The following is a 26862-nucleotide window of genomic DNA, read 5'->3' as shown; positions in this document are numbered from 1 at the left end:
TGCATGCTCTTAGAGTCTGCTGGTAACAATAACACTATAATGGATCGAAATTTCAACATTGTGCTTTTTCTGAAAGTTATTCAGCTATATTGTTGCTCATTCAATAGAGCTCAAAGACTTTGGGGATCAGAAAGGATTGGTTTTGTGCATTAAGGATGGAAGGGGAACAATAGTGGGTATGATTCTTCAGTGCCAGTCAGCTCCAGGACTTTGACCATGCATAAACATGAGCCAGTCACTGCCACAGCCAGACACTAACACTGAAGAAAGGCAGGCTTCAGATGCAAGTGGAGATACATAGTGTTTGTGTATGTACTTTTGATTCTGAGGTTATATAATACTCATGAATATGTAGTGAGCACATAACATCTTTCATTAATTTTCACTGGTGTGTCTTCCTGATGTTGGGTATGAATGAACATATTTTTAGTATTTAGTCGAGATCCAAAATTATTCATCAGAACTTTACACATTCATGCAGGGGAAATAATAATCATGAAAGTGTGCTATGTTCTATTTTAACCTTAAACAAAAATTATATATCAAATATCTTGTCTATACAAAACAAAAATTAACAGCTATCACATAATTATGCCTACTCAGTTAGCCAGTAAAAAAAAATTCAGGAATATGTAGCTTGCAACTAAATATTATAGATATAATAGTAAAGAGCCAAAGGATGTTCAGGGTGATAATTTGGTAACAGCTTAGTGACACATACTGGTGTCAAAAGGTTAAATGTTCCCATGAACAGCCATACAACAGTTTATAGATGTGAGGTAAAATGTCAGTCAAAAAGCTACATATCTACCAACAAGAAGTTCATTACTAGCCAGCAAGCACTGGTCAAAAGTTTGTTTTCCAGTTGAAAATTGTGTAAAGAGCTTGAACAGTCAATCAGATTTCAGCTGAAAAATGTCTGCTGCTTGTGGCCTGCTAAATGTACAAACAAATTGTGAAACAGTGCAGAGCATCTGAGGTTACAGTGCATGTGACTGTGAAGCTAATGCAGCTCCTTTTAGAAGAGATTCAAAACCATTCCTACAAAAACTGAAATTAAAATTAGACAATTTTCTTGCTTGAACTCAACAAACACTCTATCCTATAAGATAAAATTCATTGACAAATACATGACTTTTTTGAACCTCAGCTTTCTGACTTTTCAAACTAGTTTAAAAACCACTTATACTAGTAACTAGTTATCTGCTGTTGTTTTGGTAAATTAGGTGGTACTGTACATTATGTTAGATACTGTAGGCACTGCACATATTATATTCTATATAACTACTCCAGGCAACCATACATGTATGAAAAAATACATGAGTCTTGAAGGTTTATTAAAGAATTATTCTTATGTCATAAAACTTATTGTAAAAAATGATATATTTACATGTGGTTCTAGGTTCCCTGGATAACTGTCAAGGCCGGTAATAATTGTCTACATACTTTTAAAATACTCTTCAGGCTTACTTTGGTAAAACACTTGAAGTTCAGCGGATTTACAGACCCGGATGACATATAGAATTAGGCAGAAACCCCAAACTCAATGTTACACTACCACGCATATAAGGCAAGTTTATCACCCATGAAAATGGACCTTTTGCAATTGATGAAGCAACTGCTAGCAAACATATCAGTTCTCAGAGAGACCCATTTCAAATCAGCATGGTTGCAGAAGCTCATAAAGATGTTTTTTAAACTCAGAAGGGGATATCCCAGGCTGGGCTCTTTGTAATTGCGGTGCTTTGACTGTTATAGTAACCTTATAATATATTTATGAGCCCACAGAGAGATGCCCTGCACTGTGCTGTGACACACTGAAAATGCCATTACAGACACCTTCAGTGTAGACAGCCAGCCACTGGCTAACAGTTACTGGAGCAAAAAATAGCACTAAGCGAATAGGCCATAAAAGGCCTATGTATTAGAGGCTCTTGTGTTCAAGAGTGTTTCCTGTATGCTATGTCACATTCCTCTGTTCACATTTCATTTCGAAGGGGCCAAGCCCACAAGCACAGGTGACCTGACTGGGCATGTCGTGGCAGTGCCTGCTAATAAATAATTTGATTCCATTGAGCCCAACAGAGAAATTCTGCGCAAAATAGAGAGAGATGTCTGACCTTGTGCTACCCTGATGACTGATATATCTGTACAACAAAGTTATATGAAAAACACAATGCCATGCCAACATCTCAGAACTAAAAAGGAAAACTCAAAGGTCAGACTGACTAACCTTAGTTCCTGCTGATTTCAGTGGTTGTGTTCAAATAAAGTGTTCGGTGAATTATCTTGTGGAAAGCCCTAAGATGGTGTTTTTGTTCATGTAGCACTAACCAATCCCACTAGGCAATCATCATTTTAAAACTGTCTGCCAGTGCTAGTTAGAGACTAACAGTGATGCTGTTGTGCTTTGGCAAACATGGCAGTCAATTATTAGGTCATTAATAGCATGTAAGAATTTTCCATAGGTATCAGTATCATCTAGCATTTTTACTCCAGCATGAGTAACAAGGAGGCTAAGTAGTCAATGGACTATAAAGTTTTCTGTTGAAGGACACTGGTCCCTGAGTTTTGCAGTCTCAGCTCCTGAATCATCAATTTCAGCTGAGCCATGAATATTGATTGCTTTGTAGGCTTTTTGTGATATTTATCAGTCATTGCATAATGTGGGCAATTGTGACTTGCAAATTTTTTGGATTTGAAGTTTGGGTTAGATTTAAATCAGGGCCTAAATCTGCCAGCTGAGCATGCTCTGTTGGCATCAGAATTGCCGCATAGTCTGTGCAAGAGCTAACCAAGCCAGCACTGCATCCTTTAGATGGTCAGTGATAAGGGAGTGAATGCATAGCCGATGACCATCCTTGGCTTTCAGGGAATTTTTACACTGGCTACATGTGTGGGAGTCTGGCAGCATGGCTCAGTTAGAATCTCTTTGTGTCAGAAGAGAACGATGGTTCCATCATGTGGAGAGAAAAGTCCCAGAGCTGTTAATTAGCAAAAACTCCGCTAACCTAGTCAAATCTAAAATGAAAAATGTTATAATGGAAAACTGCTTGACCATGCTAGTGATACAGAATTTAGCCACAGGGTCACTTATTGTTAGTGTTTGATATGAATGTGAGTGGAATCCAGTTAATGCATAAGGCTTCCTGTAATTTTTAGAATCTGCAGTACAACATAATATGCCATATTAAAATCTGTTTGGCCTGCCAGTCATATGATCAGTTCCAAATTTTTTTAATATGGTGTTCAGCTTCAGGGAATGCAGTTGACCAACTTCTTGGTACAACTTAGTGCAACTTGCTGATTCGGATGAATTCCCTAAAATAAATAATCTTTGAATCGTTTTAGAGTGCTTTAATTTACACCATGGAGGATGGTCCACACTATAGACAGTGCTCATCCAAAAATTTTTATGATACAAATCACAAGGCATTGTGAGTTTTACTTTGCTAAGGTACAGGAACTGACTCTTTTGTCTCTCCATAAACATTATTGCAGTTCCTCTACATCCTAATATTCCCCCAAAATTCACTCCTGGGAAACCATTGCTTTGCACAGTTCATTACACTTCTATACTGTTTGTTTTATAATGGGATTGGTAACTAGCTCATCAGCTGAGTAAGGTGTGTTAGACCGAGAAAACATTAAATTGTGTAGGGACATAGTCGGTTCCCTTGACTGAGATTGGGAACAAGTATATAACAAGCTCACGTCTCAGATTCTTCTTGTGAAGCTTTTACATGCTTCATGGCCCATGCTTGTTACATAGCATTACATATTCTAATATAAATTAAAAATTAAATTAGTTTCACAAGAGTAGATCATCAAAGAAAAATATAAAGTGATGACCATCAAAAGTGTATTATCAAATCATTAGAGACTTGTCAGTCCAAAGGCCACTGGATGTCAGGTGCTAACCAACTTCTTTAGTGAATGTGCTGTTAGAGAGCCCTCTGGAGGTCATTTTCAGTATAGCGCAACAAAAAGGTGCATCAGGTCAGAGTGAAGTAATAGATCACACTTGGAATTTTGATTCTAAAGCATATTAGATATAGCTAAAAGGGTACTGACAAGCAGTAACTGTGACAAATTCTGTATTTCCTAGTGGCCTTTCTCTCAAATTTGATCAGGATGCTATATGGCTATAAGTTCATGCAATCCTCATCCATGGACTGAGGATGTTTTTGTTTCCACACGACTGCTTTATATCACGTAAATCAATGGTACCTGCTGATATTAAAAGAAAATGTTTCTGTTGAATTTTCCTTTGTCCCTACTTTATTTACTTACATATTAATTGGTGTACTTTTGTTCTAGAGGAAGCTCTATAGCAGGGTAAAGATTTAATTAAAGCCTTCAAAGGGTACTTGACACAACAGGAGGCCCACATTCATTAGATTCTCTATTGTTTTGATGTGCAGAAGTTTCTGTGGAAACAGCCGCCATGGAAATGCAACTGACAACTGCTGTGCTCCCTCTGAACCACAGATCAAAATGCCACTGACATCACCTGCAATGACCAGACATGAAGCACACCTGAGCACACCTTCTGTGTAGTGGGATTAGTAGTACTGCTTTTAAAACCTGTAAAAAAACAAAATATTTTTTCCTGTGCACATTGAAGTATCAGTCACAAAGATAAAAGACAAATGTTTGGTGGTCCACAATCCTACAAATTAAATTATTTTTTTTCCCCTCCATTTTTAGTCATCATGCATAGCAATAATATATTACATCATAATTTTATTTCTACTCTTCCTCAGCCATTCTATAAATAATAGCCACCTATAAATTACAATCAATAATATTACAATTATTCAATAAATGGACAAATATATATCAAAATATGTCTTTATCTGTTAATTATTAACTAGAATCATTTACACTCACCTTCCACTTTTCAGTAGGAACATCTATACACCTAAACATACATGCAGTTATCTAATCAACGATCATGTGGCTGCAACACAAAGCAAAATGTTAATGCTGATACAGGTCGAGATCACCTGGTATTTTCACACACAAACAGTTCTGTGAAAGAGGTCAGAGGAACATTGTCAAAATCCAGCTGCAAGATCAGTAATTACTCTTACTAACATGACTAGAAGAATATAGTGAATTAGAAAAAAATGACTTGGAGTGGTGATTCCATTAGAAGAGCTGCCAAACCACCATCTGAAGCATCAGTGATCAATAACAATGCAAAAGATTACTGATCTTCTTTCATAATTTACAATAGATATCCTTGCTACAGCTCCCTTTTAATACTAAACATAATGATACATACCAAAACTACTAAAATCTCTCAGACGACAACACAGGCTTCCTTTTAAAAGGCTTCAAAAACATTTTAAGGTTAAAAAGTGTTGTTTGACAGTTCATTCTAAACCATGGTAAACAAAAATAAACTTCACAAGTTAAAATTGTGATCTTTATGCCCCCCTTTCTCCATCCCCCATCCACCTCGCTCACCTGTCCATTTTCTGTTGAATTAACATCTGTTTCAGAGAAATGAAACATTATGTCATGATCTAATTATTTATAATGAATTTGTATGCTTATTTATTTTTATGTCTATTATCTGATTTGTGCAGATCAGCAACCGTCTCTTTTTTTGTCCCATGCAAGACAAAGGAATTTTGTTGATGAGTGCAGCCTTATATTCATTCTTCATGAAAATAGGAAAAATGGGGAAAGGCTACATGTAAAATTTAAGCCTGAGAACTAAAGAAAAATTATACAAATATTTCAAGAATGATAAAACTATAATAAAGAAAATGCTATACAACTGTTTCAATACTATTATTTTTAAATTGTTTTTAAATAGTTTTGATGAAAATGAATTTTTGTTAAAAGAAAGCAGATTGTTTTTATGACTTGATTAAAAAATAAATTATGTTTATTTTAATACAATAATCTTTATTCGTTTTTATGAAGGATGCCATTAATTCTGGAGAGTTTACAATTATCAAGAAAAACATTCATAAATGATACTTGTTTAGTATAATAACCACAGTCTAATGTATTCTATTTGGTAATAAATTCCAACAATCCAAAATAAGTGAGTGTACAATCATTTTAAAACTTTATTTATAATATGATACAGGAATATTTTGTGCAAGAACTAAATGGGAACATGGACCTGTACATTATCAACAACTCTTTTTCTTTAAATGTGATGGCAGCCCTGTAAAGCACAAAATAAACTATACAGTTTGGCCATGATTGTGAGTAAACTATATTTATATATAATTTTATACACAATACATCAGTTTGTATACATTTACTGGTTGTACAAGTTTATGTATGTACGTAAAGTGCAAGAACAAAACACTTACAGTGAAGGCATGGCCCTGAAGTGCTGTTTGTGAGAGTGAATGTGTGGTGTCATGTATGAATGTGTTCATTTGTAATCAAGTAAATGTGTGTATGTAAGAGTGTGTGTGTGTGTGTGTGTGTGTGTGTGTGTGTGTGTGTGTGTGTGTGTGTGTGTGTGTGTGTGTGTGTGTAGAAGCATGTCATGCACTATAATATGGCGAGTCAGAGGGTATATATACCCATATACCCATATGCACATTGCTTGTGCTCCCACACACAGTTCATGGTCTAGGCTGGTGTCTTGGTGTCTACAGAATACAACCATTCCTAGGTTCACTGATCAACATGAAATTCAACATTTGTCCATTTGCAATACAATGAGTCTGTGCAATATTTTGAGTTATACAAATATAACATATCATATGAACAACTGCAAAACAAGCTGACTAGTATCTAAAATTCCTCTTTTTACATTAAAAATATACTTTTTTTTTTTTGCGCTATATATACTGCTCCTTTGCTCTCACTAAAATAGCACCACAGGGTCTCACCTTTCAAGCATAGAAATACAAAATTACCTGAAAATACAAGTGAGCATTTTCTTACTTTGGAAGTATAAGGCATTTCCATATTATTTATTTTATTGTAAAGAATAAGGAAAAAAAATATATATGCTGTTAGTTTAATAGATAATATGCTTCATATATATGCATGTATGTACAAATATTGTGGGGTCTAAAAATCTGAGGCCATATTGAAAGCGTGAGATTTTGTTCTAATTAGAAATAAACAAAAATTATAGAAATGTGAAATATTTCAAACAAAGTTAATAGAAAATTCTGAAATGTAGGCCCCTCTGTTTAAATGTAAGCAAATCTCTGATACTGACAATGTTAGCTACTTTTTTTTCCACAAAAGGTCCGATATTCCTCATGCCTAATTTCTTAGAACTCTCTGCAAAAACATGTTTTATTACTTAAATAATGGATTGAAAATTAATTTGTTCTAAAAATGGATCATAAGGTTTGCACGCTTGTGTAAAATAGTCAAGTAATAAAGAATTCAAGGTGACTAGGATTTTCACTAGTGGTCTCAGACTTCTGGATCCCAGAATATGTGTTTACATACCTACATACATAAATGTCTATCACTGTAACGATGCTTACTACATTTTTATCATCACAGTTAAGTCTCCTCACTCCTATACGTGGATAGATGGCATAGATCATAGGTCAATTGCTCCCAGTCCTGATTCTTGGCTAGTTCTGCTGAGAACCCTAAAAGAACAAAAGCTTGTTAATTGAAGTTGAGTTATGTAAAAATAGATAAATGCTAATCTTGTTCCATTTTACAGTCGATTCAAGAATTTAAAGTAAGAAAATGACATTTCACCGAGTTGGTTCTTTTGCGCTTCCAGCAATCTGGATTGAGGCGTTTTTGCTCCTCAGCCAGCGCTTTAGCCTCCATGGTGTACATCCTTCTCTCCTCGTTCTTCATTTTCTTCCACTTATCACCCAGAATTACACTAATAGCTCTGGGGGAAATGGGAAATGATTTTCTTAATAAGTTTAGCTTGTAAGGCAGGAAAATGAAGAAGGGACATAAAACAGAAAGTCACTGTAGTAATATTGCAATATGTGTTAGCTACTGTTAACGTTTACCTGTTATCTTTCCCAGGATACATTTGCGTGTACTCCACTCGATACTTCTTAGCAAAGAGCATGAAAGCGTTCATTGGCCGTTTGCATTTTGTGGGTGTGGCTCCACTGCCCCCTGAGGAGTGGCTACGTTGTGATTTGCTACTGGGGGAAGAGGCAGAACGCTCCAGCTTGTCACAGTCAGGGCTCACAGTGCCACCACTTGACTGGGATGCTCTTCGCTGGCGTGCCATACTGCTCAGCACGTACACAGCAGATGAGTCCAGAGGGGTGAAGTCATAACTGCAGGGAGAAATAGAATGAACTGCAAGCTTTCACAAACCACCACATGATGTTCAAACTACATACACTATATGGACAAAATTTTGAGGACACCTGACCATATGATTGGCATGTGCTTTTTGAACATTCCATTCCACATTTAATCTCCATTTAATGTTACAAAAACCTACACACTTCTGGAAAGATGTTTCACTAGATTTTGGATTGCGGTTGTAGAGATTTGTGCTCATCCAGGCACAACGGTGTTAGTATAGTCAGGTACTGATATACAGTGAGGTGGCCTGGGGGGCAGTCAGTGTTCCAAATAACCCCAAAGGTGTTCAGTAGGGTTGAGGTCAAAGCTCTATAGCAGGCCACACAAGATCTTCCACTCCAACCCATGTAAGATCTTTACCCATGCTCCTACATTTAGAGAGCTTGCTTTGTGCACAAGGGGATTGTCCTGCTGGGACAGGTTTGGGTCACCTAGTTCACATGAAAGGAACATTGTGTGAGAACCACATATGGCTGAAGTTGTGTGTCCCAATACTTTTGCCATGTAGGTATGTATACACTACATGCAAGACTTAAATTTCTTAAATTGCCATTAGCAGGGGTTTTGACATATAAACCTATAGCAGATATTAGAGTTAACAAAGACAGTGTTTACCTCCTGAAAGTGTCAAAAACAGCTGAGTCATCAGAATTGATGGCATCACGGTGTCCTGGAGGTAGACACAAGTCCCCAATCTGCATTTCATAACAGGGAATACCGTGCTGCACCACAGTAAGGCTCGGATAAAAGGAGGACCAACCTATATTGTACACAAATTAGGTAAATTTAACAATCAAACATTACAAGGCAGACAGTCGTTCATGCAAATGTGTTTTATGAGTTCAAATGAGTCTTCATTTGCAGCATGTACCTTTATTTTTGACAAAAAATGGATGGTCCAATTGGCACTCAGCAGTTAGCAGACCAGGCTCTTGAGAACCAGGGTCAAAGGTTAATTTCAGAACAGACTGGCCAAATGACACAGTCTGCTCCAGGGCCACAAGTTTCAACCCCTCACATCCATACGTCTGCAAAGCAAAATAAAGAGGTCAGTATGAATACAAGCTTTACTTACTCTGTCTCAATCCTTTTTATAATAAACTCATATTATATGTTTTAAAATAAACACAATATCTATTTGAGGTGATCATTCACCATTAATAAGATAAATTGGTTTGTTATTAGCTTCTCTGTTAACACTGGACACTCTCAATAATGCCATATAGGAGAACTTTATAATGCATATAAAGGACATATTACCTTAAGGGGATTGAGGTGCATGCCTACTTCATCCTCGGACTCATCCTCAGACTCAGCCACATCCTCCACCTCCTGCCACTCCACATTTGGCCCTTTGTGAAACCGAAGGCGTGTGCCTGTGGAAAAACCCCCAGAAAAAAACAACAAAACATTTATTTTTTATATGTATATTGTATTGTCAATCTTGCTGTAGGGGAAACTGAACACAATACAAACTAGCCATGTGAATTATGCCCCAAAATTGCAGGGTGGAAAGAAAAACAATTCAAATGACTGTGCCTGTGCCCCTCCCTTGACCCATGTTCTCGATTTGTTCTTTTTATATTGTAATGGCACAAAGCTAACAGAAGAGGGTGCTACTTATACTTCATCTTCAACTGCTCATTCATAAAATGGCTGATGTTCAGGTCAGCTAGGTTTCCCACAAAACCCAAAGATCTCTTTCTTCAAAAAATCTTTTATTGGCCATCATCCATAGCCTTTTGTCAAAAGTCAACACAAGTATATGACAGTGGCTGTTTGTGGCCTATACCTTTTAAAAAACAGTGCCAGACTGTGGAGGGCCAAGAATGGGACCATCCCATGTCGTCATCATCAGACAGTGAAGACAAACAGAATACCCCAGACTCTGACTCACTGCAAGCCTATAATATGTTCAACAACAGAATCGATTTTATACAATAGTATTATATGACTGAAGTAACATTGTACATAAAATTAGTTCTAATTATTAAATTCCAATCTGCTGCTGAATGCTGTACCCTCGTGCGGCGACGCTCTCTCATGTGGCTACGAGCAGGACTGGGAGCACTGCTAGAGGCCTGAGGAGGCCGAGCGTAGGAATGTAAACTGTTACTGTGGGCAAAGATGTGCACAGGCGAGGACCTGCAGACACAATGTTTTCGGTGATGAATAAATAATCTTATAAATATAGATTTAAAGTGAAATGTACTAAATTATGCTGTAAAACGAAATGTTTATAATATTATTTTAAATGAGATCATATTTTTTTTCCTTCAACATTTTACAGAAATTGCCTTATACATTCTGTGATTAATTTCCTGTATTTTGCTGACCTCGGGTGGGGTGCACTCTGCAGCAAAGGACTTTGTGGACTGGTGGCAATGTTGGCTAACTCTGTAAGCCAGTTTGTGTGGGAGATGCTACTGTTCTCTGACTGTGGGCTCCAGCCTTGCTCAGGCATCTCCTCATGTGACACACCGGGAGTAACCTGGAACACTGCTGGGGACAACTGGTCATCCTGCACCTCCTGCAGTTCTGGCAAATCATCTGTAAAAGAGGTACAAAGACATATAAACTTTATAAACTGAACTGCAATTGCTTGTTTGGCTGCAATGCTCTGGAGGAACGTTTGCATAGGAATGTTTTGTTAGTTTGGGGTTATATGGACCAAAATATTACATGAATAGACTGACTGCTAAACAGAAGACTGAAAAATAATCAATTGTGGAATCACCATATTCTATAGGGCCTCGAGTAGAGGGGCAGCCTGGTGAAGATGGCAGGTCCTCATTACACTTGAGCATGTCGAAGGCCTCATCCATGCTGGAGCAATCTGTCTTGGATTCCTGGACTCTTTTCGGGGCTGTCTTTACCTCCCACACCATATTACACCTTGTCACATGGGCAGGCTTGAGATATATATATATATAAAGACAAATAAGGCTTTGGGATTGTTGAACAAATACAAAAATTACCAACAAATTAGAAACGAACCCCATTCTCAAATAACTCGCACCTATTTTAAGATTGAATGTACTTTCAAATGAATGAACTTATTCGATCAAAATTAAACGGTTATTCATCATATACACCCTAGAACTGCTTATTAGTTTTGAGTTTGTTTAAGTGCAGTATGTAAACAAGAACGGCCATACTGGCTATTGAGTAATCTCGCTTCTGCTTTAAAACATGACCGTTCGATCCCCATCGTGGACATATTAACACGGATTCCGAAAGGAAAACTCTATAATAAATCGAGGTTTCAAAACGTTTGTATTAAGGAAATGTAATAGCTTTGTTTGCGGACTTCCAGTCTGGTCACGTGACCCTCTTGCACGCAACCTTGTTTATAAACGCCAGGAGAGTTGGCGCATGCGCGGCTGCGCTCATTCATTCACAACTGCGTAACAGCAGGCGACGGAGAACAAGACAATTTCGATTACTAATAAATCCCGAGATCTTCACCAACACTCGATGACAGTGAATGAAATTTACTGGAGGAGGATGTTGGTTTCGATTTAAAAATAAAACCGAGTGATTTAACAGTCCTACTGGCAGCCAATATTCACACGGGACCGAAAAATATCAGCTGTTCACAATGTTCACATTTATATTTACTGAAAGAAAAAAAATCGGAATGGGATCCGTCCGGAACGTACTGTTATAGAAATCAGGTTCGCTAATATGTATAGTTGCTATTAAAGAACATTTATTTATCTAATCAAACAAAATACTTTTATAGACGTGATTAGTACACTAATAATAATAATAATAATACAAGTATTTATCTAATTAAAAATCATTCTCTCACACAGACAGGGCTTTAGGATAGTAAGAGAATCGTGATTAGGGTTAGATCTTGTGCTCAGTGATCTGTCAGAAAGCCCCTCACTTCTCCCTGAACTGTAAACAAAAGAATGTCAACAAGTTGAGACATGGCGTTCAAAGCCCTTACAGAGTATCGCAATGAATGAAGGAAGATTTATATTTGGTACCATACGGAACATGGGATCTCTCTGAACACGACAGCTGGCTATCAGTTTCGTTTGGTTAACTAGTTGGCAGGTTGGATAACTAGCTGTAATGGCTGGCAACTTACTGAGCCACAAAGCAAAACAACAAACGTCACAATGAAGAAAAAAAAACTAACGTTATAGATCGCTGTCAGTAGGAAACGAAACAATGAATGACAACCTTTTTAATCTCCGAAGTAAAAACAACCATTTAGTACAACGCCTGTGTCCATTTCAACCGATCAACATTAACGTTTCACTTATTCGTAATAGGGCTCTAAGTTTTTTACTCACCAGTCCTGTCGCCATTACCGAGTATCTCTAGCATTCTCCCAGAGGGCTGGACCGGGTACTTTTAGAACTGCACGGTGATTGGTCAATACTTACGTCAATTAAATGTACTCGAAGCGTGATTGGTCAGTGCAGGACGCACTGCAGAGGGCGTAATTTGCTTTGTTATTGTTATGTTCATTGGTAAGATTTTCATGCCCGTTACATTTCATGGTGCACTTCATTGGCTGGGTGTCTGTGTTTCACCCCCCCCCAGTCTGCTCTTTTGTTTTTCTTCTTTGTTTGTTTGAGTGTCAGAAATCAGCTGCAACTTTGTCCAAGTTGTATTGTTTATTTACTTTTCAGATAACCTGGACCTTCAATCAGGTTCATTCAGGACATGCACACAAAAAGGAGATCAGTCCAATGTCATACAAAACTGTATTTTATTTGAATGGAAAATGAAATATATCACAGACAATAGTACTGGTGCCTCTGGCATTAAGAGTAGACCTTTCTACATGAATGTTATTAAATAGAGAGCAGTAATGCAGAGCTACTTTTGAACATGTCCAGTCAGATAAACGATATAAATATAAACACAGGGCAGCATTTAAAGTATTTAACAAGTGCACTGCTTAGAAAACAAAGAACAGAAAATCCTACAGTGAAAGCACACAGTGGAGGGTGGGCTACTCTGAGACAGAAGCTGTAGACTCTCACACAGTGTAATGGTGAAACATTGTTATGGAGACATTAACAAATCTCATTTTATCCATAGTATTGGAAGAAAAAAAGAAATCCAAATGTGATTACTTGCCAGTGGAGCAAAGACACTGTAATACTGTAATGAATGAAAAAAAATGAATAACAGCACTACAATTGGCGACACATATTGCAGTTCAGGAGTAAAACTTTTAAAGGCAAATGAGCATGTTTGAGTAACATAAATATAAAAGTAATTATGCCTTAACATTTTTAATAACAATTCTTAATATATCTTTTTTTTTTAACAAAATCACACACTGTAGAAAATAATCGGCAACAGAAAGCTATCTTACCAACATTAAATAGGCTGTATTCCACTCTGAATCACTGTGGTCAATAAATAAATGTTGAAGTAATGTGTATGTACAATAAATACGCTACTTTTAAGACAGTCATTTTAAATACTACATGGAGTTTCCTTATTCATGAGGAAACAAAAATTCTAAACTACTGTGTACAGAATAAATTAATGTGCAGTGTTTTTGATTTTCCAGGATTCTGACAGCAAAGTGCAATCTGCATACACACACTTATGTTTCCTTTCATGTAGTCGCACCAAGTTTATTAACGAGTGTCACACATCCTGTTTTAATACATGTTTGTATCAGACTTATAAACTCATATACAGTTTAATCCTAAATGAATGTGGTATATTTTGTGGGTTTGCTCGTTCTATTAGGATAATCAATCAAGACAAAACATAAGGATATCATAATGTAGAGCATTGCTATTTGTACTTCAAAAATATACAGGATTTGAAATACACGACAAATGAGTGACAGGAGTTTTCAACATCTTTCTGTCAAAGCCTGAGCTTAGAAATAAAAATAACTGTAAAAAATAAACTAATGCTATTCTAAGAATAAAATATAGCAGTGGAGCGAATGACATTACTAAACAGCTGGATAAACAGTTTATTCCCAATATAACAAAACACTTTACTAACAAAAAATTTAAAGTTTTTCAAACCTTACATAAACTGTTAAATTTATCCTACATGTAAAAATCACTATTACTGACACACCAGAGCTTCACATTGTGATGCTTGAAGAAAGTTCAAAAGTTATGATAATATGGCATCTGAACAATAGTGAGAAAACTGTACTCACCATTCATTTTTATTTTCAATATTTGCATTGGAGCGTATAGTTTTTTTTAATTATTATTTTTATGCACTTGGCTCTTCTATGTCCATCTGACTTCCAAAAAGGGTGACCAACTGCTCTTCATAGTTAGCGATGTTGCGTTTCATGATGTCCATGCACGGCCCCAGAAGCCTCTCAAACGCCTGGACATCCATTACTGTCAAAAGCACCCAAGAAAAAGAGAAAACAAAATCAGAACTACATCCACTACAATATAAAACTCCTTTTAACAGTTTGTAGCTCATTCTTTGTGCACTGAAACATTTTTAAAGCAGTAGTTTTACCTAAGCATTTTACATTTTCCACAGCATATGCAGAAGCGGCCCTTGGTTTGTTTGTAACAAGGGCCAATTCTCCAAAGTACTGCCCTCTAGTGCATGTAGCGATGTCCACCTCCTCATGCTCCGATTCTGTTTTCAACTGCGGACACACATGCCAATAACATTTCCTTACACACTGAATTCTATCATTTAATCTCCAACATGTAATATCTGTATTCTATGGGAAGCAGTGGCCAATTTGATATTCAAATTTTTTCCCTTGTCATCTTTTGTCTTGTAGTAGTGATTATGCAATACTGCCTTTTTTTCAGCATTTTTGGAGGAAGTAGATAATCAAAAAAATGACATGTTAAGACATGCCAGTACACCTTTTATGTGTGCATCTCATTATATTTTAGTGCCAGTCTCCTAGTCAGACTTTTTGTTAGTAAAAATGAAATATACCTCAATCAAAATAAATCTCTAGGATAAGAAGCACACTGATTGTATTTTTGAATAAATGAATGTTATATAATTATATATGTTATATGATATATATAAGGATTTACACGATCACAACTAGTACTGGATAATATCATTTTAATAAGATAATATTATAATATAACAATATAATGCTAATATAAATAGCTTAATTTTTTTGGCTGGTGTTTGAAAACATTTTATAAGTAAAAAAAAAGAAAATTAAATAAAATATTGCTTCCATTATAAAACTTACCCGGTTCCTCATGGTGATTCTAACCTCACCTGACTCTACAATGTAGAAACAGTCTGCTAGGTCACCCTAGAGAATAAATATACTAATTACATTATTATGTCAGTACAGTACCCCTAACAATACTAAATGGTAGAAATCAATATGTTTGGATGTTATGAGAATAGAGCTAACTTGTGCAATGATCTGATCTCCATCTTTGTACACTCTGGATGACAAGACATCCACCACCTTCATTCTTTCTGAGACCTATAAGGAAATAAACGATTAAAAATGTTGCTGTATTGTTGTTCAAAAACAAATTGTAGATGAAGGACATGATTCAGACCTCCAAAGATGTGAGTAGTGGAAGGGTCTCGATGAAAGCTTCATACGTTTTCCTCTTTTTGGCATTGTTTTTTACAATGATCCTTCTGAATGTCAATCGGTCCTGCAATCACAAACATTCAAAAGTTGCCTACAGTTAAAATCTAAGTAATATGTTTATTTCCCATGCTACCTGAATACGAATAATCCCTAAATGGAATTACTGATCTACATTACTGATCTGTATCCCTATTTATTACCCACACTGTTTATACTGTCTCATATTGTCTGTATTGTCTTGTATAGTCTGTTTTTGTCTTGTCTTGTCTGTTTTGTCATGTATAGGTTTTATTTATGTCTGTACTTTTGAGAGTCACAAACAGCTGGAACCAAATTCCTTGTGTGTGTCAACACACTTGGCCAATAAACCTGATTCTGAATCTGAATACATCTCTGGAAATCTTTAAAGCTCTATAGTGTAATAGGCACAAGCTGCTTGTAATTCTCTTAACTTTTTCTTATCATGCTGATCTCCTGAATTATAGTATGTATGCAACATTATTCATTAATTTCAATTCCTTTTTTTTACTCTTTAAGTTTACTGAAGTAAGCAGGCTGTGACATTTAACATGCACATGCAAAAATGTTTGTTTAGTTTACATTATTGAAATTATACTTGAATTTGATTTATAGTTTTTTTGTAATAAACATGTTCAAATCAAGTGATCATGCAGGCAAATAATTAGAACTGCCCAACATAGATGATAAATTATTAATTATTTTATTTGTACCCAGACTATTTGACATTACTTCTTGACCCCACATTTAGCTCTGATGTTTTAGGTAACCCAGATATATGTACCCTATATTGCACAGGCCAGTATATGATTTCAGTGTTCTCATTTAATTGTGGGTTTTTGGTGAATTTTCCAAGCAGACTAGGAGCTACAATAACAGAGCACTATTACATTTAAACAAAAAACAATATGCATCATTTAAAATCTGCATGATCATTTTTATTACCAAATCTTTGCTGAATATTTCACTGTTTAATACAAAATGTATTAATTAAAAATGAATCTTTTATTAATTATTAAAAGATAATGATTAGTCTTTTTTTTTTTTTAAAGAAATATAATCTACCCCATAAATTATGGTTTACTTACTAGGCACCACAGGGCGCCAGGTGAGGTAGCAACAATGGTGGCGGCGCGTGGGGTGTTATACATTAGCGCCAGCTCCCCGAAACTCCCACGGTTGTCATATGAGCCCACTGTTCTTGTGGTGCCCTCTGACTTTACAAGGATGTCAAAAGTCCCTCTGAATGAATAAAGCAACAAAGTAATTTAATACAACATTGTGTAAAATAAAGAATTATATGTTGCTTGTAAAGCAGAAATTATGTGATCGCAACCTTTCAATGACATAAAAGTTGTCCCCATCATCATCTTGATCGATGATGTGTTCCCCGACTAAAACTGTCTTCTCAAACATGGCATCCAGAACCTGGGACATTTGCTCCTGCAAACAAATTATACAGTAGCAAAAACAGTATATACTCATATGATCCAATAGATATCATTTGACTTAGCCATAAAATACCCCTATGTTTACATGTACGATCTGTAGCTTGTAAGCCAACATCACACACATTTATTGCATAATATACTATATATCAGTGAATCAGAATGGAGTATCTTTAACCTCCTACGACCTGGGTGTCCACATACGTAGACATTGTGCACAATGTTGTCTTTATTGTTTTCTGTAGATACAGACCGAGTGTCCACATAATTGACATCATTTTTTCCAAGAAGAGCTTCATGTTCAAAGAAAATATATAGTTATTATAATTATTGGTTCTTCCTAACCCCAAATAACTGGAAGAAATCTAAAATGCAAGCCAAACAAAAGCTCAGGTCTTAGGAGGTTAAAATTGTATCCAACAACAGTCCTGTATTTCACAGAATTCCAACTCCAATCGTACTGCTCAGTGTATGATAGTTGGCAATTAACCTTGAGCAGTGGTCTTTGTTATTTAATCACACAAACATTTTTTTACTGTGATTATACCAGCAACACTATATATTCACAGATTTTGTGTAGGAGCTTTGATATATAACATTGGACTACGTTAGTACAGATTATCACTTAAAATAGTAGCTGAGCCAATTGATATATAAATCACACTCCCTGTCTGTCATCAATGTCTTTAACCAAATATACAGTTACTGTAACATTAGTTTAATTATGCACAAATGGTGAAAAACTGCATTGGCCTTGACATAATTTTAACATTAGTATTTGATTAAATATATCTACAATAAAGTGCCAAACACTTGTTAAAGTTCATGGTGAAGATAATTAGAAATGTATTAAGTTCTTATGGTCAGCACTTTATTTTCACATATATAGCTATATTTACAATGAAAATGTTTTTTTGCCATCTTTGTTTAATAGGGCAGCCATAATACTGGAGTAGAGAGTTACGTCAGCTAGGGTCAAGCTTTCAATTAGTTACCTCTCACTACCGAAACACTAGCATAACCCTGAAAAACTATTTGAAAGATAAGTTTATTGAAATAGTCCCAATACTCCTTAAAACTTAATTGCTGGTTTTCCTTTTAGGCTATGTCATTCATTTTCTTTTTTTATCTGCCCCCTGTATCACAAAGCTGTTAGCAGTTAGCTAACATGAAATGTCAAGTGATGTATCCCCATGGCAGGTTTATCACTTTCTGCAGTGGATGTCACTCTAACTACCACACATAACATTATAACTAATAGAGAACATGTCAATAAGATGCAAAATTTAACAATCAAAAATGTCTTTACCTGATCGAGATTTTTAAAAAGAAGTATGTCCCTGCATGCCTCTTGTAGTCTTTGTCTCTGTTCATCTGTTTTTGGGTAAGTCACCTGGAAAAAAAAGTTTTTTTTCTTTTTTCATGTAAAGAATATTGCACAAATGTCATTTGGTCTGAATCCTCCCTTTTTAGCCTTAATGGATGTGTAGCCACAGCATCACAACAAAGTTACAGTTTCACCACAAACTTCAACAAGCTCTCACCCTGGGCTCCTTGTCCTCTTCATCCTCATCTGGGTTGAAGGCCTCCGCACACACTGTGTTTGAACAAACAAAAGAAAAGGGAAGCACATTTATGAGCTTGTGCTGTGTACACAAAGCATGGCCTTCAGACCTCTGGGTGGTTAAAGTTAGTATACAGTATATGAGCCTGCAAAATAAAAATCATCAGAACCATCTGTTTGCTGGAACAGATTTCAAACGACCACCTTATCTCACCGTGCTCAGCAGTGTGCTCTCAAAATATTGAACAAGTCTGCCTGAGTCCTTTGTTCTTTTCTGTATCACGAGACTCAATTATTTTTTCTCTGTCTTTTGTTTCTCTCTTTCCTCTATTATGCATGCTGGGTTGCGAAGAGAGGCCCATTTGCTCTCCCCTGCCACACGCCCCCAGTGTTCCTACTATTATTACCAGCAAAGAGCATGACAGGGGCATACACTGTCTAGATCAATATCCCACCTATGGCCTGAATATGTGCTTCAAACCAAACCTGCATCAAACTCGGCTACATCAAAATGTGTTTAAGAAATCGGTCGATTAAAAGTTATAGATCCTGTGTACACTGATCATTCATCAAGTTTAGTAATCCAGAACACGAGATGCCTTAAAACTACCTTAAAAAGACTGATAGATCTGTGCAGTATTGGCATCTTTGATCGCTCCAGCGTTTAGGCTACTTTTTGAAACTTCTGTAAAACAGAACATTTTAACACTATTGCACTAATCAACACAGCACACACAAATGCACATTTAATTTAATTTACTCTAGACCACACTGTATAACTGCTAGTGGTCTAGAAGCTCTGTAGACTATCACAGTATTGGTATTTTGTGTCAGCTAAATGTTGCACAATGTGATTCGCAAACTACAACGCTGATAAGCCTTGTAGAACAAAAAAAGCACTGGAGGTCATGAGGAAAATCCTGTCACAGTGATGACATAATCCCCTAATCGCAATCATTTGACCTTATTTAAATTATTTGATGTGATCATAAATAATCTCTGGGTTCTATAATTCCAACTACATAAATATGTAGCTGCCACATCCAACATGTATATAATTTCTCTTAATGTAATCAAGGTTCCACACAAACATATTTAACTCATTATTCGTGATCAATAACTATCATTAAACTTTAGGCAAAGTGCAAAGCAAAGCAAACTACTAATTATGGAGAATTCTGTAAAACACGTCTTTGAAGTCAAATGGTTTCTGGTATATTACTGAAATAAGATAAAGAATTGGAAAATAGGAATTCTGGCTTTAAATTGAGATTTCAATTCTCACTCAAGATTTTTGACTTTTTTTTAAAGAAACAAGATACAATACTCATTACATTTAATTACATACAGTATATATGTTTCTAACAGGTGTTTGTGTTCAGTTGTGTTCATGATAGTTCAGGTTTTTTTTTTATATTTAGTTTATTTAACTGCTGAATTATTGGAACATTTGTACTGCAGTAGGCTAAATCCTACCACTATGAAGTATAAAAATGTATCGGTAATCATATTATGGAGCCAGATGTGTTCAAATGTAAATGTAAAAAGAATCTCATATTTTAAAAGGTTATTTATATGATTAGTTGTTATTTTCATTTGCCAACATCAACTCTTAAACAGCCTAATCAACATTGTTCTTGATATGAAAGAACAGAAATGATTTAAGGTTGGAGTTTTAATGATTAGTTTTCGTGTAACTCTAACAGTAAAGTGCATAAACACCACTACACTAAAGAAAATTGCTGAAAAATGATTTACAGCTATACATTAATGCTGTTTCTTAGAGGACAGAAATGACAGGACTTTGGTGATTTTCTTTTTAGCACCAGTATGAACATAAAGATATGTGACAGTTTGTGGGAGGTAAAAAATGAAGATTATTTGTTAGTAAGAATGACCTTACTAATTCTTTGTGAACTCAACAAATGCACATTAGTTTAAAGCATTGTACAATGTCATCAGAAGGAATCTTTTTACATTTGTATGCGTAACTCATACTGAGGCCTGATTAAATAATGTATGTGTTAATGACTACAACTCATATGGGTTGGACAAAAGCCTATAAGAGTGGAACACATAACAAAAAGGTAATCAAATGAGCTCTGAACATTTCTTTCTAACTTGCCCATTCAACCTGCTTTTAATGGTTAAAGCTTTTTTTTTTAAATATACAAGGTCTGACACCCAGGACACCAATGGAGGTGTCCTTGTGTGTAATAGATGACTCTGAGAATAAATTCTTTAAACACCCTCTTCCCCTGCCGGTTTATGTTATTCCATCACTGTGTTTAATAAAAGTCACCCTCCTCTATCTCAGTCTGTTATTGAACATGCAGCTAAAGCCCTTTCTAGCTTGTTCAGGCTTCAGTGACGTGAGATGACGTCAAGCCTGGAGCTCGCACTTATGAATCTGATAAAGTCCTCACAGAGGTTGAACAAGTCATGTCTGGGTCCAAAAACACTGCTACCGGTAAATCTGTCAAGTAGGTTATTTAAACTGATTTTGAAGAAGATTTTTTAGATCCTGTGCCAATACTGCATGCCCCAAATAAGTGTTGAACGCTGATGTCTGTTAAAGCTAAAGATTTTTTGTGAATGGCTTCTGTACCTGAACCAGTGTCTACTGCCTATTCGTTTCCAATTCATTGTCAGTTACTAGTTCTAATGTTTGCCCTTTCAACTTTAAGCAGAACTGACAACTACTTTTATGTTAATGATGTACACTTATCGGGTCACAACTACGACGAATACTGCTGGGCAGTATTATTAAGAAACGCTTCATCCACTATAATTATAAGATAATGCTACAGATATCATTCAGTAACTAGTTTTTATGCATATCAGTTACTGACTTCATTAGTCACATGATTTTTACCGTGTTGCTTTATTGTAGTTTAGTTTATTTCTGGAACAAAACGCTTTAAATCAACTATTGCTGTTGAAGTACAGTGATCCCCTGTTTATCGCGGTGGTTACGTTCCAGAACCGCCCCCGATAAACGAAAAACCACGATTAACGGACGCCACCCCAAAAATGCTATTTTATGTATACAGTACTGTACTGTTTCAACATTTTACTTCATTTTACAATTAAGAATTATATTTTTATTAATAGATTTCATTAGTTCAACATAAAACTCCATAAAAACAATTCCCTATAAGTTTTTTGGACTATCGTGTATCCGCAAAAGACCAGGAAAATCAGACAAAATTATTAGTTATGTGGCAAATGCAAATCTGCGATAAACCGGGGGAATACGGTTCTTTATTATATAAGCAAATGCAATTCACTTTACAGGCAGTAAAATTGACAGATTGCTCCATTCAAGTCTGCTGATTTGTTAGTTGTTTATTTAGCGTACCTATTTTTGAGCCATTGTTATGATTTGTAGTGATAGTGAACTTAATCACACAATCTACAATTTACTGCCATGTGGAGCCTTTGTCACTTTCCTTGCGCTTTCCTGGTGACATTACAGCAAACTTGTGCAATGGGTGCAGGATGGACATAAACTGTGAATGTCTGGCAAGTATTTTGATAGCTTTTAATAATACGTACCTTTTTTCATTCATTCCTTCATTCATTCATTCATTCATTCATTCATTCAATTATTTTAAGTAACTGCTTTATCCTGGTCAGAGCTGTGGTAAAACCCGAACTAATCATAGTATCACTGGTCACAAGTCAGATACACACTAAAATAAATCATTGTGAACTTTACATACATTCAGACATTGCTTTACAGTTAGGGGCAATTCAACACAGCCTTTCCATCTACTAACACACTAACATTTTGAAAGGTGGGAAGAAGCTTGCGAACTGATGGAAACTCATGTAGACACAGTGAGAACATGAAAAACTGAGGCAGTAGCCCTGCATACCACTATGCATCCTTTATCAGAATTAACAAACTGACAAACTTTAAAATAAATAAATAGCACTTTTTTCAGCTTCTGAAATGTGCAGTTTAGTTTAAGAACTAAATTTGTTTAAAACCTATAACATTTACTAACTATCTTAGAACCTGCATAAAAAAGTGTTTTACGATAAATACTTGCATTACTTACCAGAAGGTCGCCTTATGAATCTGTTAATGACTGGTGCTGTCAGGGAAAAAGACAATAATATTCGTATCAGAAATCAAATTTCATAAAACACTAAGAAACATAGCTCATGTTTAAATCATTTATTCCATGGACTCTGACTGCTTTGAAGTTGACACTTGTCTAATTGTCATTCATATTCAGAGAAATAATAAAGCATCACCATTGGCAGTAAAAAGCACTTAGCTGTGATACAATCGTCCTCTCATGAAAATTACATTAGCACGTTCAGCCAGCAATGCCATTCAGCTACCTTTGTTCTGATTTGACCGAACCATTTCCTCAAATATGCTACACATGGGCAAATTCTAGCTATTACAAAATTAACCACAGAAATGGATATGTGAGGTTATTAAACCTGTAGGACAATTTGTGTTTTGTCAAATGCTTTGAGGAGTGTGAGTGTGCACTGAGAAACACAGAGAGCAGCTGCTTTGGTTTAGTGTCTATAACACATGCAAAATAGCTTTTCCTTCTCAGGGTTCATTAAAGCACACTCTTATTCATGAAAGGGCCAAAGCTCTATAAAGTGGTGTTGCCAGGTCTACAGGGTTCACACAGAGAGGAGCTCCTTATGAACTGTTGCTTCGGGTTAATTTTTTTTTACATTTATGGGTTGGATGTTGTGTGTTTGCATACATTAAGTGACATTCATTTTCTGTAGGGCAGTTGATAAAACAAGAAAATGCAAATAGTACTATTACAGATGCATGCCTTAGGACTGTAAAAGTCAGATGATTCGAACAATGCATTAAATTAAAAGGCAACAAACAGATTAATAGTGATTATATCTGATTATAAAGTGAAAATTATCATGATGTATAGGTGTGTAAGGAAGATGGGAAGGTAATTTTCCTATGAACATCATGTAAAACAATCCTTCCACAGCATCATTCATGAAGTAAAATGAGGCCTACACTACCAGATTTTGGAACAAAGCTAGCCATATTGAATGGAGGTTACTAAATCGCATCAAAGTATTGCATTTTGATTGGTATTGCAAATTAACACATAAACACCTTGAAAAATCTAAATATTCCTTGCATGTGCTGTAATTGTGATTGAAGTGAACTGACAGGTGGAAATGGTGCAGCAGCAGAAATCTGGTTTGTTTACTACAGTAAAACGAAATCAGCTTCAGTAAAATCAAATCTACTATTTACTTGCTCATAGCTTTATTTTGGGTCAGTATATTAAAATAAAACAGGAGTGCACGTTTTTCAAGCTATTAAATAGTGTTATTTGATATACTCAAAACATGGAAAGGGCTTTTTTCTTTTGTATTGAGCTGGTTTTGATTGCCAATTGAGGCACGTGTATTAAAAGCAGACCTGGCAACCCTGCTTTAGAGGCTCAGAGTGGGTTGGAGGCTGGTGATTTTGCAGGATGCTGATGTGCAGGATATGTAGTAGAATATTCATCTCCAATTGCCTGCTTGTATATTTAAGCACACCAAAACAAGCGAAGTGAAAACATAGGCTGCGTGCAAAATTGTATCGCCTACTAACGTGCTGTAGAGCCTGTCAAAACAGCACGCCCCCATAGGCACTATTTTACGCAGACGCAGCCACGCTTTCATTTCGTTCGACGCTAATAAAATGCAGCCGAATAGTCCCATTCGGATTGTAATGTACATTTTAAGACAGCTTGTAATTTAATTAAATCTAAAAGCCGTTATTATTCTCCAGTGTGTAGGATGGGAAAACATTTGAGCCACATCACGCTCGATACATTCCCACATGCAGCGCAGCGTAGGGATCTCGCCAACCGCACTGACTGCAGCGCGTGAATGCCAGCAATTTTTTTTTCCCTCCCTGAGCATCTCGGTCTGTTACCTACGAATTCCTCATCGTCATCCTCGTCCTCTCCGTTCTCCGAGTCGATCTGCATGGCCTCCTCGATGAAGTTAACGGCTTTGCCTGCGCGCAGAGCCGGGTGCTGCTCATTGCCGAAAGCGGCCGCCCTCGCTTCGTTCTCCTTCAGCTGGGTGAAATACTGCAGCGCGAACTCCAAAAGATCCCGCGGCTGATTCCTCAACACCTCCACCGTAAAGCTCTGCAAAAGCTCCGTCAAGCCCTCGGGGATTTCTATACTCATTCCTGAAGGCAGGGCTCCAGAGAAAGACGTGCAAAAGGCAGGCAGAGCTCGACTGATGAAACACCCGTCTGTGTGCTCTCGCGTCACCTGAAATCTACGGAACCGGCGGCGGACAGACCTGTAACGGGGTCGGAAGAGCGAGCGACGGACCTCCTCTCACAGTCCCATACGGCGCCTATTTCCATTTGTTTTCAAATGGCGTTCCTTCTGTCTAATTCGTCCACATGAAAATGGCAGAGAAGCCGACGGAAAGCATCCCCTTTCTCTCTCTCTCTCTCTCTCTCTCTCTTTCTTTCTACGCCGCTGGCCACGGGAAAGCCGCGCATGTGACCCGGGTAACTATGGCAACCGGGCGGGCAGGGATTGCGTGCGCGAGACTGCAGCAGCGCGGGAGTGAAGTGGACACACACACACACACACACACACACACACACACTGGTATATCTGCTGAATACAGTACACCCTCAGCACTCAGAGTTCCCACCATTATATCATGATCTGATCAATGCAGGATTTCTCCACAGCTGTGCAATAAATCACACTGAGAGCCATGACACACCTTTCATGCTGGATGTGGAATATTTAAAGTAAAAGAAAACACAAGTTAAGGGTTGCACTCTATAACTAATGAGCAAATGTCTGATAAATACCTAACAGGATTCATAAAAACCTACAGAACTTATCCTACATGCTTATCCTGGGCTAAATGTATTACAGTATAACTACAAATCCAAAAAGTTTTTTGCCAAGATTTGCCAATTTTAGAAACCTGTATTTTATTATAAAAAAAGAAAGAAAAAAAAAAGTTGGGACAGGGCAACAAAAGGTTGTAAAATTAAGTGTTATCAAAAATAAATATCCAGTAACATTACTGGGTATAAAAGGTGTATTTTAGAGAGGCAGAATCTCTCAGAAGTAGAGATAAGCAGAGGTTCGCTATTGTGAGAAAAACCGCTCATATAGAACAATTTCAGAATAATTTTCTTCAATATTTTGAAGAATTTGAATATCTCATCTTTTACAGTACATAATATTATCAAAATGAATTGCAGAATGGAAATCACTGCATGGGTTTATAAACACCTCCAGAAAGCATTGTCTGTGAACACAGTTCCACAAATGCAGGTTAAAGATTTATACAAAAAAGAAGGCATAAAAGCCAAAAATCTTCTCTGGACCAAAGTTAATATAAAATGGACAGACAAAATGGAAAACCGTTCTGTGGTATGTCATTAAATGTAAAATTATTTTTGTAAACCATGGATGCCACATCTTCCAGCTTGTTATCAGCACTGAAGAATAAATGTTAATGGGGATGCTACGAAGTTGTTAACATTTCCCTGTCCTGAGTATTTTAAAACATTGCAGCCATCAAATTCAAAATTACTGTATAGTTTACTTTCCTAAGTTCGAGTGTAAATAAAATATGTTTATACAATTTGCGAATCGATGCATTCTGTTTTTACTTACACAGTACAATGTACACAGCTTTTCTGGAATTGGCGTTGTATACAACTACACTTTACCTTTAAAATACATTTTATAACTTTTTGCCTTATTGTGTAAACCCATTAACATATCTTTCTTGAAAAATAAAACAGGGTTTCAAAATACTCTATGAAAGGAAGTACACTTTAGTGCACTGCAGAGTACCATGTACACATACTTTCAGACCTAGCATGCTTTTTGGAGCTCTGAGGAAACCAAGGAACCTTGAGGAAACATGTTTAGAATTGCCCCATAGACAGTAACCTGGGTTGAGGTTTAAACCCAGGCCCC

The 26862-nt window shown here is 36.5% G+C and overlaps 2 protein-coding genes across 7 annotated transcripts; both read right to left on the bottom strand.

Moving 5' to 3' along the window:
* Positions 1-6065: 6065 nt before the first annotated feature.
* hbp1 (HMG-box transcription factor 1) lies at positions 6066-12676 on the bottom strand. 6 transcript variants are annotated; one of them, XM_046859798.1, is made up of 12 exons: positions 12294-12588; positions 12110-12201; positions 11033-11207; positions 10632-10845; positions 10317-10440; positions 10088-10199; positions 9556-9671; positions 9167-9323; positions 8911-9055; positions 7983-8261; positions 7714-7855; positions 6066-7598 (listed from the first exon to the last, which is right to left on the bottom strand). In XM_046859798.1, exons 3-12 carry the CDS (start codon positions 11181-11183, stop codon positions 7581-7583), a joined length of 1458 nt encoding a protein of 485 aa, XP_046715754.1. In that variant the 5' UTR covers positions 11184-11207; positions 12110-12201; positions 12294-12588; the 3' UTR covers positions 6066-7580. The 6 variants fall into 6 exon arrangements, with proteins under 6 accessions (XP_046715754.1, XP_046715756.1, XP_046715752.1 ...); XM_046859800.1 differs by having other exon boundaries at positions 12299-12588; XM_046859796.1 differs by lacking the exons at positions 12110-12201; positions 12294-12588 and adding an exon at positions 12606-12676.
* A 334-nt stretch (positions 12677-13010) lies between these two features.
* Positions 13011-26489, bottom strand: LOC124392640 (cAMP-dependent protein kinase type II-beta regulatory subunit). Its single transcript, XM_046859803.1, has 11 exons — positions 24822-26489; positions 22951-22986; positions 18864-18916; positions 18629-18712; positions 17208-17314; positions 16960-17113; positions 15816-15917; positions 15662-15736; positions 15491-15556; positions 14779-14914; positions 13011-14651 (listed from the first exon to the last, which is right to left on the bottom strand). The coding sequence occupies exons 1-11, from the start codon at positions 25081-25083 to the stop codon at positions 14518-14520; spliced, it is 1209 nt and encodes a 402-aa protein (XP_046715759.1). The 5' UTR covers positions 25084-26489; the 3' UTR covers positions 13011-14517.
* Between the last annotated feature and the right edge of the window lie 373 nt (positions 26490-26862).

This window comes from Silurus meridionalis, chromosome 10, assembly GCF_014805685.1.
Source record: "Silurus meridionalis isolate SWU-2019-XX chromosome 10, ASM1480568v1, whole genome shotgun sequence".
NCBI lineage: Eukaryota > Metazoa > Chordata > Actinopteri > Siluriformes > Siluridae > Silurus > Silurus meridionalis.
This window is presented reverse-complemented; position numbering and strand designations above follow the sequence as displayed.